Source organism: Penicillium expansum, assembly GCF_000769745.1.
Source record: "Penicillium expansum strain MD-8 chromosome Unknown contig5, whole genome shotgun sequence".
NCBI classification, from domain to species: Eukaryota; Fungi; Ascomycota; class Eurotiomycetes; order Eurotiales; family Aspergillaceae; genus Penicillium; species Penicillium expansum.
The window spans coordinates 23,637-39,506 of NW_015971306.1; the positions used below are offsets into that span (position 1 = coordinate 23,637).

At 48.2% G+C, this 15,870-nt stretch overlaps 5 protein-coding genes across 5 annotated transcripts; 3 read left to right on the forward strand and 2 right to left on the reverse strand.

Annotated features, from left to right (window-relative positions):
• Positions 1-938: 938 nt before the first annotated feature.
• On the forward strand, positions 939-1,797 carry PEX2_001250 (class I SAM-dependent methyltransferase; the record flags this gene model as incomplete). Its single annotated transcript, XM_016737403.1, has 5 exons — positions 939-952; positions 1,014-1,134; positions 1,185-1,346; positions 1,402-1,467; positions 1,651-1,797. 5 exons carry the CDS (start codon positions 939-941, stop codon positions 1,795-1,797), a joined length of 510 nt encoding a protein of 169 aa, XP_016598839.1.
• Positions 1,798-4,496: 2,699 nt separating this feature from the next.
• PEX2_001260 (KRR1 small subunit processome component) lies at positions 4,497-5,681 on the forward strand (the record flags this gene model as incomplete). Its single annotated transcript, XM_016737404.1, has 2 exons — positions 4,497-4,556; positions 4,629-5,681. The coding sequence occupies 2 exons, from the start codon at positions 4,497-4,499 to the stop codon at positions 5,679-5,681; spliced, it is 1,113 nt and encodes a 370-aa protein (XP_016598840.1).
• Positions 5,682-6,077: 396 nt separating this feature from the next.
• On the reverse strand, positions 6,078-7,964 carry PEX2_001270 (putative autophagy protein (Atg22); the record flags this gene model as incomplete). The annotated part of the gene is made up of 5 exons (XM_016737405.1): positions 6,078-6,443; positions 6,502-6,663; positions 6,717-6,841; positions 6,906-7,765; positions 7,819-7,964. The coding sequence occupies 5 exons, from the start codon at positions 7,962-7,964 to the stop codon at positions 6,078-6,080; spliced, it is 1,659 nt and encodes a 552-aa protein (XP_016598841.1).
• A 4,046-nt stretch (positions 7,965-12,010) lies between these two features.
• On the forward strand, positions 12,011-13,060 carry PEX2_001280 (SDR family oxidoreductase; the record flags this gene model as incomplete). Its single annotated transcript, XM_016737406.1, has 1 exon — positions 12,011-13,060. One exon carries the CDS (start codon positions 12,011-12,013, stop codon positions 13,058-13,060), a length of 1,050 nt encoding a protein of 349 aa, XP_016598842.1.
• Positions 13,061-14,235: 1,175 nt separating this feature from the next.
• Positions 14,236-15,705, reverse strand: bgt2 (GPI-anchored beta-1,3-endoglucanase EglC; the record flags this gene model as incomplete). The annotated part of the gene is made up of 1 exon (XM_016737407.1): positions 14,236-15,705. One exon carries the CDS (start codon positions 15,703-15,705, stop codon positions 14,236-14,238), a length of 1,470 nt encoding a protein of 489 aa, XP_016598843.1.
• Positions 15,706-15,870: the final 165 nt, after the last annotated feature.

Sequence of the window (15,870 nt, forward strand, 5' to 3'; positions counted from 1 at the left end):
ACCCACCATGTTTAGCTTTGCGACGATTTCTTGATGAGGGTAGGGAGACCCCGGTCAGATTCAGCGGCGTGGCCGGATTTGTACTCGATCCACACTGTCGGGCGCCCTTGGACCCTCGAGTAAAGTAGGTACTATGCGAGACGGCGAACTGTGCATTAGTTGACGGCACTGCGGCCTAGTTTCAAGGTTCGTTAGCTTGACTTTAAGCAGCGGACCCGAGTCAAATCTATTCTGATACTTACCCATTCTGGTGTCAATCGTCCGGGATTATTCGTGAACCACTCTTCGGCTACTCAACCGACCCGCATTTTTTTTCTTTGGTCGAGCCTTGGTTGACGTACCAGTGTGATCGAGTAGGAACAAGAGCCTCCTGCGAGGAGCGTCTCAGGCCATCTTTAGTAGTCCCGCTAGCAAGGATGTGAGGGACCATTTCGGGGTTGGCCCCAAGGAACCACATGAACGATCCGGAGGGGAGTTGGGAGTCCGCATTGATCGTATTTGATTACCACCCACGCAGGCCCCATCTGTGCTAAATCTTCGACAGTTAAGCACCCCATGTCTTCACAAATCCAGTCCTGCGTCTGGTGTGATCTTTAAACGAGGCGATTCGATTGGGTGGACCGCTTGGCCTTCCCCGTTCGTACATTTTGGTACGTATAATTGGAAGCCCCTCCATACAGCTTTCGCGAGCAGACGCCCATGGGCGAATGATCCTCGCGCGAGCCGCCATCCTCTCCGAGGGTACCGCCGACGTCTTCAAGCGGCACCCGCTCTCTCCCATGAAACTCCTAGCACATCAAATTTCACTCCTTTTTCGGATATCGTGATTTGAAGCAAGATCTTGTACTCGGAGAATTCAACCCCGCCCTGGCCAGACAAATCAGGATATACCAATACCAACTCAGATTTTCCTCTTCGTCCACAACACCACTCGATTCATGGTGACAATGGCGTATGCTAGTTATCCCCGTCGTTCTTTCGGACCAGGGGCAACTAACGTTGATCACCGCCAGGAACCCCGATTCACAAACGACAGAATTAGACCGTGAATATCTCGATACGGTTACAGTTCAGGGCCGTGAGTATCAGAAATATTCGATCGATCATCATACGTACTTTGGACCGGTCGATGAGGTAAGACGTTCAGATTTTCATGGTTGTCTTCTCACTGACAGCCGAGCCAGGAAGAAGCACAACGACTCGAAGACGAGCAACAACTTTTCCAAAGAATTTTCGACAATCGTCTGATCTTCCCACCAATCCGTCGACTGAAAAGAGTTCTGGACTGTGGGCATGGATCCGCATCCTGGGCCGTTGATGTTGCTGAGCAGAATCCTGATTGCGAGGTAAGATTTCCCATTGATTGCGCCCGACAACATCCTAATATTCGGTGGTTCATAGGTCATCGGCGTAGACATTTCCCCCCACATGAGTCCAGACGACATGCCTGACAACTTGTGGCTCCAGGTAAGTCAACCTGTCTCAAATTTCACCACGGGGAACAGTGTGGTTTACACCATAAGAGGGCTGTAACACTGCCTCTTACCCGTGCCTTGTGCTTCATGAGCTTTGTGTGATCCGTCAATCTTGAACAAGTTCCGTTCAGGTGTGTACCATCCTGAAAAACAGTTGCTAACTTGTGCCGAATAGGTCGATGACTTGAACCGCCGTTTCACCTTTCCTGCAAATCATTTCGACCTTGTTCACTCTAGACTCCTTGCGACCGGCATTAACCGATCCCGATGGCCATCCTATCTTCGTGACATAGTCAGGTGCGAATCCCCCAGAGCAGGTTAACCTTGCCGTCACTCCAAGAGGCAGGAGTTCTCCAACCGAAACCCAAGGGCTAACATCGGCGGTCGTCAAGGGTCCTGAAGCCAGGAGGTTGGATCCAAATGGTGGAAATATATTTCAATGTTCAATCTGACAACGGCTCAATCACTGATGCGCATGCCTTGAGGAGGTGGAGCACACAATACCTACGTGCTCTGGAAGACAGGAAAGATCTTCGGGTCGGATCGAAGTTGAGAACTCTCATGACAGAGGCGGGCTTTGTCGAGGTAGATACGAAGATGATTCCTCTTCCTCTGTCTGCGTGGTCGACTGGTCGGTATTTGGCTGCCCAAAAAAGAACGAACGAGGCTGATTGATTCAATGCAGATCAACGGATGCGAGACATCGGCCGACACAGTTGTGCAAACGTGCAGCAACTTCTACGATCACTTGCACTATACCCCTTGACTCAACGCTTGCATATGTCCCCAGATAGTTTCAATGCTTTGGTGGACCAAGCGCAGCGAGAGGCAGCAGACCGCACACTGAAGGCATATTTCCCACTGTAGGTATTGCTCCAATATGAAACTGAGAGACAAGGTCTGACAGAGCAGATATGTGTGCATTGGCAGAAAGCCATAAAGGCATCGATCTAGCCAAATCGGCAGGCGTGATAGCTCGATAGGGGCAATCTCTCGAGGAAGAAAGAAAACAGCTCCCAATTTGAGCCCACTTTCAATGCCTTCCCTCCTGCATTACGCATCCAGCATATTGTACAGCTTTTTGTTGTTTTGCTCTTCGCATCCCATTTGCGTAAACATGTGGCATTAGCGGAAAGATGGTTAGTCGAATGAGGCTTTTTCATTGCACCGGTTCTTTCATTTTGCCGTCTGTAATGCAACGCGGATCCGTATCAATAACCATTGTTGTATGTTTGCTGAAGTCTAGTGAAGACCTTGGGAATCTCGGCATGATTCATCGAAGGGGGACTGCCTGGTCGCATAGAGAACGAGTGGAACGACTCGACGACGATTGAAATCAGAGAATGCTCGTAGTCCACCGTACTCATCACGGTTTCTGCGGAAGACAAACAACAATTCCCACGTGCATCGAATCTTGGCTTTGAAGAGCCTCGTATCCACTCGGGATGGGTTGCCGATGGGTTACTGCCAATCGCGGTGGGAAAGTGAAGGTGTATTGGATGAAACTCGGAGTCGAGGCATTGCTGTCGCTGTCTAGGGTAAGTTGAACTTTTAGTTGACCGCTCCTAGACAAAATGGGAGTGAAACGAAACAGGCGAGGGGTTGAGAGGGACTGAAAGCAGGAGGCTTGGGGGTGCAGATTAAGCTGTTGAGATCGTGCCCAGTGCGCGATACCCGACACCGTTGGTCCCCGATCCGACCTTACCCTTTAGAGAAGGATGTTTTCGACCCCATCACGCTCCCAGAGATGTACCTGACCAGTGAGGTGACAAAAGGCGAAGAACACAACGGAAGATGAAACCGGAGGGGACTTACCGAACTGACGGGAGACCCAGGGAACCACCAACTTTTAGGAACACATGATTTACACCGGTCTCAGGCGGTATATACGCTTTGACTGACCTCAAATGCCAATACCAGCCGGTACCAATGTTCATACCGGGTTGACAACTTGACAGCTTTGCACTGGCACGCCTTTACACCTTCACGAGTTCAGAGCAGACTCCCTCATATCAAGGGTGATCGCCCCGAGCGGCAGTGAGCTCCCCTCCCAGGTTCAATCAACAACTACAACGTCCGTTACACATTAAGAAACATCCAATCTGGTGTCTTACCGGTAGTATCTATGCAATAGGAGCTCTGATATCTAATACACTCTTTACCGTGTTTCCCATACGGATTTGGTACCCAATCACAACCTCTAAATCACCAATAACTGGGTGTTTACACGAGCAGAGATGGATAGCAGGACCTAACTAGCGCTGGAGTCCTGTTGGTTTGTTGATTTCCTTCTTCCTTACGCGGGAAGAGGCCATGTCGCCTCTTAGTGTCTGATAAGAGTTCCTCCGGAATGCCCCTGTGTGAGAGCGACACTAGCTCGACGAGTTGCGGTATCCCGATTGCAAGATCCATAGCAGCTGGAAATGCATAAGCTATACACTTTCCTCTTTGTGGGTGTGTTAGGGAGCGGCCTTGAGGCGAAAATTGGGCACATATTTACCCGAGAGCCGTACCAATCGACTTGTGATTGGTCTCCTCCAGGGGCTCTGAGGTCAAAGCAGCCATGGAGTGGAGAATTCAGACTCGACAGCTTGTGGTTTCAATGAGTAGCAATTAACCCTGGAAGATTGGTGCTTGGAAGGCCTATACTAGTCTATTTATACATGTGGAAATCGCCGAATACTTCCCATGATCAATCTCCAATTTCATTTGTACACCTGTACGGAGTACTTGAGACCAAGGTACCCCTGTTATGTGCTGATGGTAATTGGCCCCCAACTTCAACTATTCTTAGCAATTGTTATATTCGGTATTTCGTACACCGAGGAAATTAGCGCAGAGCTGGCCAAGAGGAAGATGCGCAGGCTTGACCCCGATCTAGATGCGATTGGTGCCTGAAATAGTAGGCATAAAGACCTGCCCAATCGGGGAAAGCGGGGAGAAAAAAAGTTGGCGCGGATTTTCATTTGAGCTCCGGAACAGTTGCCAATTCTTTTTCCTGATCAAGTCACCACCAACAAGATGCCTTCAACACACAATAAGGAAAAGGCCTGGGATACAGATGATATCGATAAGTGGAAGGTAAGTCAAAACACATTCCTACGGTCTTTTTTTCACGCTTGAAAAATCCTTACTGACGGATCCTCGCAACAGATCGAAGAATTCAAACCGGAACACAATGCCGCAGGCAGTTTCGCCGAGGAGTCGTCCTTCATGACACTCTTCCCCAAGTACCGTGAACAATACTTGAAGGAAGCATGGCCGGTGATTACAAGAGCGCTGGAGAAGCAGGGCATCGCCTGCACACTGGATTTGGTTGAGGGTAGCATGACAGTGAAGACGACGCGGAAGACCTACGACCCAGCAGCGATCATCAAATCCCGGGATCTGATCAAGCTGCTTGCAAGAAGCGTACCGGTGACACAAGCGATGAAGATCCTCGAAGACGGCGTGGCATGCGACGTGATCAAGATCCGCAACCAAGTGCGGAACAAAGAGCGATTCGTGAAGCGACGACAGCGTATCCTCGGCCCGAACGGTTCAACCCTCAAAGCGCTTGAGCTGCTCACCAGCACATACATCCTGGTACAGGGTAACACGGTGGCGGTGATGGGTCCGTTCAAGGGACTGAAGGAGGTGCGACGCATTATCGATGACTGCATGGCCAACATCCACCCGATCTACCACATCAAGGAGTTGATGATCAAGCGCGAGCTCGCCAAGGACCCGACGCTGGCGGAAGAGTCCTGGGACCGGTTCCTGCCTAACTTCAAGAAGCGCACGCTGTCCAAGCGCCACGTGCCGTTCAAGGTTACCGACAAGGAGAAGAAAACGTACACGCCATTCCCCCCTGCGCCGGAGAAGAGCAAGGTCGATTTGCAAATCGAGTCTGGAGAGTACTTCTTGTCAAAGGAGGCCAAGGAGCGCGTTCACAAGGAGGAGGTTGTCGAGCGACAGCGCCTCAAGCGGGACGAGAAGATGCGCGAGCGCGAGAAGGATTTCGTTGCGCCCGAGGAGGTGACACCAGCCGATCTCGACGAAAAGAAGAAGAAGAAGGAGAAGAAAGAAAAGAAGGACAAGAAGGAAAAGAGCAAGCGGAAACGCGAGGCCGAGGAGGATGTCGACGCCGACGAGGCTGCCGAGCGCAAAGAGAAGAAGAAAAAGAAGAAGAGCAAGTCCAAGGAAGTTTCTTCCGATGGGGAATGATCTGCTCTTTGATTGTGGTATCGGTATCTTGTATCGGAATTGGCGCTTATGGCAGTGCATAGGTCTGGCGTTTAAATGTCTTGTCTCCTGGTTCTTCGTTGCAACGTTGCAACCGTGTACGCCCCAAGTTGGTGTGTACATTTACAAAAAATATTGTTCAATACCAAGAAATGATCTGTTCTTCTACTCTACGCACACTGTTCTTGAAATTATAGTAAATTTCATTTATCTAATAAATGATAGCCTGTGTTCGGTATATGTCTGCTTTATGTCATTTCACATTGCAGTTGCTGCATGTATATCATAAAAATGTATAAGAATAAATCCCCAAGTCGCAGTGCCTACATACAAACACTAGAAAAAGCCAACCCCTGTGATATGTTCGAAGACAGTAGTTTAGACCGCTGCAGAAGTCTCCCCATCAGAAGATGACGTACTAGCATCCAGCTGACGCAACTTATCCAACAAGAACCTCTCCTGTTCTACCTGGCTCTTCTTTAAATCAACCCCCCAGAACAGAATCAAAAAGCTGACAACACTCAACCCAAACAAGAAGTAAAATGGCGTTGACACATTGCCCGACGGACTCGCATCGATGATTGCACTCGAGACGATGGGACCAATAAAAGAGGAGGTTTTGCCAATGATGCTGAATAGACTGAAGAAGAGGAACTCGTGGCCGCGTGGTGTGACTTCCGAGATCATGATCTGCGAGTAGCTGTACCAGGGGCAGATGAAAAGGCCGTAGAACGCTTGGTAGACCTATAGCATCAATCTAATTAGATATTATTGCTCATATAGCAGAGTGGGATTGACATACCCAGACTTCCCATGCATTGTGGAAGCCGAACTTGTTGGTCCATATACCGATCATGCCCCAGCCATCAAGTAAGATGATTCCAACAGCGATGGCGTTGAACATAGTTTTGGTTCCGAGCTTGAAGCGTTGCTGGATTGTCCAGAATGCGTATATGCCAACCGCCTGAGAGAGACCTGTTAGTTTGGAAGAAAATCACCCAGAGACTCAAAGCTCACCTGTGCAGCAATACCAACGATAAGCAGATATGTCAGTTCCAGCGTATTATAAGCAACGATGCTATTCTGCAAAGTTCCAATAACAGTTACAGTGGTGTTCAGAGAGTCTCCAAGTAAGAAATAACCTATTGCCGGCACCGTTAGCATCCAATGACCAAACGATAGATAGAGTAGAACACAAAATCTTACCAATCAGATAGATCAGACTCTGCTTTAAATGCCAGATCTGCTTCATGGCATGCCACAGCTGCCACATGCCTGCCACAAGAATAGACCGCTTGCCAGGGTCTTGACCCGGACGGCGTTTCTCAAGAACAAACCACGGAATCGAGACAAGCAACCACACACCAGAAACGAATGCGATCAGCACACTCAGCCCCCAGTTGTTATTGCTCTCGCTATCATTGACATGCAACCCGAACATGATTCCCACGATAATCGCCAGAATAAAGATCTCCGCGACAGACTGAACATAGAAAGCAACATTGGCAAGTTTGCTGCGCATCATGGTGTCCGCATAGTCATATTCATCACGAGTAATAATCCCCGCGACATATTCGTCGGCCTTTCCCTTCAATTCGAGGGAATTACGCGCCAACCCCGGGAACGCAGCGGTCCAGAAAGTGAGCGTGGTCTGATAGGCGATTAAACCAACCATATACAGACCAACCGCGACATGCCATTTGTCTGCGGTATGGACGCCTAACCAGCCAAAGCCGATGGCATAGGCAATAATCGACAAGCCGATCAAGATGTTGGGTCGCCAGTAGCCAAAATCGGCGAAACTGCCGATTACCAGGAATACAACGACTTGGATCGCGAAGGATATTCCATTTGAGAGGAGCACGATGCTATTGGCCGTGCGAGGTCTGCCTATGAAGTCGAGTAGTCCATCTTCGGGGGCTGCTTGGGCGAGCAAGTTTTGAAAAGCAGTTGGCGCGAAGTCTAGAACGGGGTCAGCTTCTGCTTCCACTTGCGAATGCAGATCCTGCTGGAGAACGCGGATAGACCCACTGAACAAAGACAAGCCATTATTTCCAATGTAATAGCTGTAGTCGTGGTATTTAGTTTCCGCACAGGGTCAATTCAACGATCCACGCACGCATAATAGGCCCAAATTTCCATCCGGGTGGTGCGGTATCTCTCGTCGAATTGATCTGGTGCAATGGGTTGGTCAATCTTGTTTGGGGGAAGACCATCCTCCTCCACAGTGGAGAGGACATCGTCTTTGTGCTGATCCTGGTCCATGATTGACGAAGAGAAAATATGGAGGGACTAGAAAATGGAGGAGAAAAAAATAAAGCGCCGGAATAGGACGAGTTAAATGAGCAGCAGGTCTAGCCCGCGTGTTAAACCCTCAGATTAAGAGGAACCAGTTGCATTGCAATGAAAGTGCCGATCTAGATAAACTGGATTTAATCAGAATGAACTATATCGAGTCGGGTCTAGTCAGTGCTTGACTGCTTTATCTCGTCCTATCACATCGTCCGAGTTCTCAGCTTCCGAATTTGGTGTGGTTTTCCCAGGTTGGTGGCGTTTGAGAATAGACACCTAATGTCTCAGGCTAATATTAGGGCTCGACACAATACGATTACGAACTGTAGTGAGAAATAGATATTGATCACTTTGCATCTAGCTGGTTGCGAGAATAGCCAATTAATTAATCAATCGTTGTATCAGACATTGTTTGCCGAAGATCAAAGCAGATTGAAACTAGCAGGGATGTGTTTTGGAGATGCTGGCGAACAAGCATTGTGTTAGAGAACATCACCTGCGAGCCTATGTTGTAAGCGCCGCGCTACTTACCTACCTAGGTAGTTAGGTAGGTACTCCTAAGGGATTACATAACATCATTAACTACCTAGGTAACCAATACCGTAGAAGGATATAATATGCGCAAGAGTACAACAGAGGTGACCCTCGGGTTAGATGGCCTAATGGCATGAGTGACGGGACAAACAAAAATAAATCATGCTGCCGTCGCAGTTTTTTTTGGGACTTCTTAATGAAGTCAGCGTTCGCCGCCTACCCGTTTTTCTTTTTTCATCCTCTTCAATGATCAAATCGTTGTCTCCCAAATTTGTCCCCGCTTGTTGGTTGATTGCTTTCATTCTTCTAATTCCTACCATAGAAAGCAAAACACCACGAAGTGAGCCGGAGTCGAGTCCAACAAGAAGTTCAGTATTTACTGCACCCACTTAAAACTCCACTTCATTTCTGATCTAGATCTAGCGAGAAACTCGCACTGTTTGCACAGGGATCATTTGGAAAAATGCTCGAGAAGACACAGCATTTCTGGGGGGTTTCCACCCGCCTATTGTATCGGTACCACAATGTTTTGAAACCTCCCCATTCTTCAAACTTCATCGTTAGCTCCTGTTGATCGGGAAGGACACAATACCTACAGTGAAAGAATGGTGGGGTTAGCCAGAACAGAGGTCATTCTTGACTAAGTGGGCTTCGCATGAAAGCTGCCGATCCTTGCTTAGCAGATTAGCTTTTACATCACCGGGCACCCCAGCAGCCCTCAGCAGGATGACGGGAGCGTCATCGGTCATTGGAAAGGCGTACCCACATCTATAGCTGCCATATATATCCGAGCTTTAGCAAAGGTTGATATTTGTAGGCACTTAATCCATGTGGGGAAAGCAAAAAGTTTGATAGGCGAAATATTAGGAATGGATAAAGGAGATGGATGAAGGAAGCCAGTCCAGCGAACGAAGGAAATAAGGGGATGTGCTCTTTCTCGTCTGGAAATGTGACAAGAGCATAGGGCGTGAATTGAGATAGAAAAGCACGACTCCTTTGGATGCCTGGATGCCTCCAAGCTGAACTTTCCCATCATGACTCGACAAATATCTATGCCAAGTCACTTGCTGTACTTTCAATCGAGCAATCCTGAGTATTCTGATACTACTAGCGCAAAGAGATGATAAGGAATTGACAGGCACTATAATAGCGTGCACTGCGACAATGCAAAGTTCTGTCATGTATCATAGTTACGAGCAGCCCTAAATATACTTTCAGGTACATAGACTATCTAGAATATCAGAGGATTTAGACCTCCTTAGATATTTCTACTAGCACTGAGGATGTCTTCTGCACTGGAGAAGACCCAAAGCTTTACAATATGGCACATGTCAGAATACTATACTCCTAGGCAAGAGCATCAATTTCGAATACTGTAGAAGATAAATACCATGATTTACATCAATTGATGCATACATATATCTAAGGACCTAATACATGTATCCTCTGACACCACACCGCTGCGCTATAACATCCAAATAGTAAGTAAGGCAATCTCAATTAGGGCCTTGAGAAACTAGTAGATCCAGTTGGTTGACTTGTGATATATATGTTGCGAAATTGTCTAGCTGTTCGTGCTTGTGCTTCTCTCTAGAATAAATGCCAAATACGGGCAATAATTTACCATACAAGAATAAATTAAACCACCTGAGCACCTACCATTGGCGATATTTAAACACAGTGCCAACATACTCGAACAAAATCTTCCGACGCCATAATTTAACCCCCAGAAGAATTGACCTTGCTCCGTCCTTATTCACGCTTGGTCCGTCTTTGGACGCAAGGTCAAATTGAAAGTCTCACACTGAGACTTCTAATCCAGCTACTAGGAAGCAAAGAGGAGAGAAGAAGGGATTAATTTCTCTACAAACATATAGAGAGCTATTTATGTAGCTGCTGGATGAAGCATGGCAAACAAGACAACCATCTCCATCTCAACAACTTCCCGTCCGCAACGGCCGTCTTCGGGTAGAAAGCCATGCTTGCTGGAAACTGAGGACTTGCCCCCCCCCCATCCTTTCTAAGATGAGAGATGGTCGGCCTCAGCTTGGAGAATAAAATTCAGTTCGCCACCGATGATCTTCTCGTGTCCAACGTAGTTGAACACAATGAGGTAGTTCTGTTTGATTTAATCGCATTCAATAACAATCGGATGCGGTTGCTAAGTTTCTAATTTGGTCGCTTCTCTGTATTCTTTAGAACGTGAGTTACGTGGTCGATCTCCAAATCTTCTATCAACTTCACCTCATTTAGGCGGTCGTCAAGATAGGGGATGAGGAGGAGGAGGAGGAGGAGGAGGCAGCGACATCATAGTATCTTTTTGAGAATGTTAGCCATGGTAGGTTCTGTTTTGATAATTGGTGCTGGTCGACCTGTGCCGCTTATAGCGCGGATATAACTTTTTGTCTGCTCCGTTTGTTAGGAGCAGCAGTTATCTTGACTGAGGCTTTACTAGCCGGAATCCATGGCAATGGTAATATGACTTAGACAGATTAAGAAGAGGAGTAAACGAACTTGATAAAAATGGGTTATTTACCTCTATTCAGTCGCACCTTCCTCATGGTGCTCTTAGGCACTTTCCTATTTCTATTGAAGTTGCCCTATTGTCTGAGTTTAGGGTTAATATATACTACTTCTTAACACCAGCGTAAATGTCTAACCCTTAGAATTAATCTTATGGATAACCTCAGAAGGTGATATTCTCGTGTACGGATAAGAGGGTATAGTTATGTTATAACTATAATATAAATATTTACATAAAAACGGTATAAAAATGACTTTTGAATTGCCTGCTTGAAGGGAGAATACTTCTGAATTTTCATCCACTGTTCACATGAGAGATAAATGAGAACAACGTGGCGATTGGTACGATGCGCAACTGTAGAGTGAAGTAAGGCATCCGAGGAATTCCGTTGGGCATCCGAGGGCTTTGGGGTTTGATTATCGGCCGAAACTAGAAGGGTTTCGGCCGTGGCTGTGGAAGTGCCGACGAACAGCCCTCGAAATCCCTCGCCTCACATAGGCCCGGGCCATTAAGAAGCTCATTAAGATAATGCTGACAGCCGGCGTTAAGATCGATTGAGTTGGGTTTAATTTTTAAGGTTGAAATCTGTCAATGCCCATGACGTCATTGCACGGTGTTCCGGGAATCTGCCAATTTGTCCCACGATGAAATCTTGTGAAGATAATGAACATGCATAAAACGGATTTTAGGGGATAACTAAAATTTACATGAGCTTGGACGCAGGCCCTGTGTTAATTCCGTTTAAGGTTGAGAATATTGCACGGGAATAAAGTCCGGGGTTAAAGCAGAATCGCCACACGCTGACTATCGGCTTTAAACTACATAGTAACCTTCGAATGGCAAATCGTAGACGCTTGTATATTTAAGGAGGAACATCCCACCAGCCTACCTAAATAAACAATTCTACTGATCTTTCAATTACAACCGCATAAGCTGCTTTCGTATACAAGCCTCTCTCAAAATGTCGCAAAAACAAGACCAAGTTATCCTGATCACTGGTGCCTCTGGCTTCATTGCCACTCATATCGTGGAGGACTTTCTTCGTGCGGGCTATCAAGTTCGCGGAACCGTCCGCTCATCCGCCACGGCTGAGCTGGTGCGCCAAAGCTTCTCTCAATTTGCATCTCAATTGAGCTTCGCAATCGTGGAAGATATGGGCAAGCCCGGAGCATTCGATGAGGCAGTTAAAGGTGTTCATGGTGTGATTCATACCGCGACGCCATTCCAAATATTCAATATCGAGGATAATGAGCGCGATCTGCTCCGTCAAGCCATTGACGGAACCACCAACGTCCTCAACTCCGTGCTCAAGCATGCCCCCGAAGTCAAACGCGTTGTCATCACTTCTTCTATCGCTGCCATGATGGACTATAGCAAGGGCACATGGCCCGGCCATGTTTACTCTGAAGCTGATTGGAATATGACACCGTATGAAGTCGCCGCCGCTAAGGGTGCTCCGGGTGGTCTGGGATACTCTACTGCAAAGGCTTTGGCTGAACGTGCTGCCTGGGATTTCGTCAAGACCAACAAGCCCAATTTCGACCTTGCAACAATCATGCCTCCTATGGTGTATGGCCCTAATATCAATGCCACTGCCAGCTTGACCAAGCTGAATACCTCCTCTTCTGATATTCTCCGCCTGATTTCACCTCGAAGCAAATCTTCGGATGATGTCCCGCAAAATATGTTCTGGTCCTTCGTGGATGTTCGTGACGTTTCAAAGGCCCACCTTCGTGCCTTTGAGGTTCCTGAGGCCGGCGGCGAACGCTTCTTCATTTGCACTGGTAACTTTACCTATCAGCAGTTTGTTGACGCTTTGCGGGAGAAGATCCCTGAGATCAGAGACCGCGTGCCTGTTGGAAAACCGGGCACTGGAGTTGTCCCGTCGACTGTGTATACCGTTGACACTTCCAAGTCACAGAAGATCCTGGGTATCAAGTACCATGCACTTGAGGATACTGTTGTTGATGCTGCACGTTCTCTTTTGAAATTGGAGGGAAAATCTACCTAGATAATCTAATGTGACCTTGCTCCCCAGCAGGTGTTTGATCTTCCTCTCTCTCCTAGCTAGCTAGCTCAATGCAACCAAGGATTTTCTTTCCCTACTTTCATGTATAAATACATTACGTTAAACTTGTATTGACTTGTTAAGTCAATTACTGATGACTCTTGCCCCTTCATATCTCAAATTGGAAAGGAGTTATCGGGAATCACCCAACCCCGATCTCCACTGACTGTACATAATTGGAAATAGTAGGACTAGTGTGCTTTACTTAATTTGCTTGTTACATTGGTCTTTACCTATGTTTGTCTAGCAGTATACAATATTCCTTGCGTAGTCAAGTATTAGTTTAAAGACACGGCTCAATGGAAATCAAATGAACGAGGCAAAAGGGCTTGCTGAAAGTCAATTCTGAGAAATTTCCCTATATAGGTAGGCAGGAGGTAGAGTATCAAATCAAGACCGGCCTTTTTGATCAATCCCAAAGACTCCGATATATTTGGTAATTGAGAAACAGCGAGTGGACGCCATTACTAATATTAGCCGAGATGTGCGTGAGACTAACGAATGGCACTGAATTTGACAAATCTCATATAAATAGATGGCCGGCCGCTCTCCGTAAGCTGCATTTGTTGCTTTTGGGATCAGGATGGATGGGAGGCTTGCTAATTGAACTTGCTTGCAGGTGGCGAGAACAAACAAAAGCATGGAAGGGTAGAAACCTGTAGTAGCTTCCACTCTTTGTTCCCACAAAGAGCAAATGATTCGTACTCAGATATAAAAACTTCTTCCTTTTCTCGCTCGGCGTGACAATAGTTTAGGTGCATTCTTATCACTCTGGGTGGTGGATCTCGGGAGTGAAGCAAAGGGGGTTGTCGAGAGAAACACACAAATAATGGGCACGTCGAAGCGAATAATTGCAATACAAAGACTATGTACGGAGTACTCAGACTTAACGATGGTGCAAAAAAGTCTCAAATTGTTACTTTTGAAAAACGTACGAGGAAACCATGTAATGACTTATATAAGTGTAATTTTATAATTTTAACAGTGGTAAAAGTAGTAAACAAAAGTGAGTAAAAATATTACATAAAAACAGCCGATCACCGGCCATCAAAACGATAGACTAATGAGTGAGTATCATCCAACCAATCACTCCAAATCGCCCAGGGAAAATGACATGCTTAGAAAGTGAAAGCAAGAGCGAGAGCAGCAATGAGGGCACCGGCAGCAGAGCCGGCGACACGGGTAGCAGAGCTGGAGGGGACGCTGGAGGAGGTGGAGGCAGAGTCAGAGGAAGAAGAGCCGGAGCTGGAGCCGGAGCCGGAACCAGAGGTGGAGGATCCAGAGCCGTTGCTGCTACCAGTGGCGGTAGCGGATGAACCAGAAGCAGTGCTAGAGGCGAATCCGGAAGCAGAGGCGGAGACAGAGGCGCTCTTGGACTTGGGCTTGGTGGAGGGGCGGACACCGGGGGTCACGTATGCGGAGTAAGCACCGACGGGGGAGGATCCAGAGCCGGAGCCGGAGACACCAGAGCCGGAGCTGGAGCCAGAGCCGGAGGAACCAGAGCCAGAGCCAGAGCTAGAGCCGGAACCAGAGGCACCAGAGCCGGAGGAGGCGGAGCCAGTAGCGGAGGCAGAAGAGCCGGAGATGACACCGGACTTCTCGCCGAGGCTGGCGGTCGAGGTACCAGAAGCGATAGCAGAGCTGGAAGATGTGGAGGCCTTGCAGCTCAGGTCGTACAGAGGAGTAGTGTCAGTGGAGGAACCAGTGACACCGAAGCTGGGGGAGGTAGTGCCAGCATCCTCGAGAATGTACCACCAGGTGTTGGTGACACCCAAGAGAGGGCAGGCGACCTCATCCCAGTACTGCTTGGCGTTGGCGACGTTGGCGACAGCGAGGTTCTCGGTGGCGCCGGTAGTGGGCCAACCAGTCTCGGTGATCCAGACCTCCTTACCGCCGGCGATAGCCTTAGTCTTCTCAACGCCCTTGTTGAAGAGGGCCTTGGCGTCATCGATGGAGTTAGGGTCGGTGTTCTCGTAGTAGGGGTATCCATCGAAACCGAGCCAGTCGACGGCCTCGACGACGGCGGAGTTGGAGCCGTTGGTCCACGAGTTCCAGGTGTCGACGTGGCCGATGGAGGCACCGCTCAGGGAGGTACCGGAGATGGCGGAGCGGACCTGGGTGATGTAGTCGACAAGGTCGGCGGGATTGACACCGACACCGGCGTTGGACTGAACACCGGTGACGGAGTTACGGTAAAGATCCTCACTGCCGACGGAGATACCGACGACAAGGTCTGTGAAGGCACTGCCGTAGGTGGAGATGGCGGTTGTGAGGGCGGCAATCTCGTTGGCCATGTCACCACCGGAAGCCCAAAGACCAAGGAGAAGAGTGGTCTTCTCCTTGATAGCGGCGGGGATGGCCTCAATGGGGCCGTTGGTTGTGCCACCCTGGATCATGGTGTACAGACGGGCGCTGGTGAAGGCATTGTCGGTTCCAACGAGGTTCTTAGCAGTTGCGAACTCGGTCTCGAAGTCGGATTGGGTCTTGACGGTGCCGTCAACCTTGAGAGCACCGTAGTTGAAACCCTGAGAGACGGCCTCGGAGGTAGCGACGGCCATCGCGAGGGCAAGGAATTGAGCGGAACGCATTGTGAAAGTGTTTTAACGAGTGTTGATAGAATAAGTTGAAAAAGACCTGGAATAAAAGAGTGTAGCCAGGGAAATTGTGAAAAGAAAAGATGAGAATAAAAGTGAAAGAAGAAGTGGAAGTAGAAAATGCAAACGGAAGAGAAGTAACCCTCTAAAGTCCTCTAA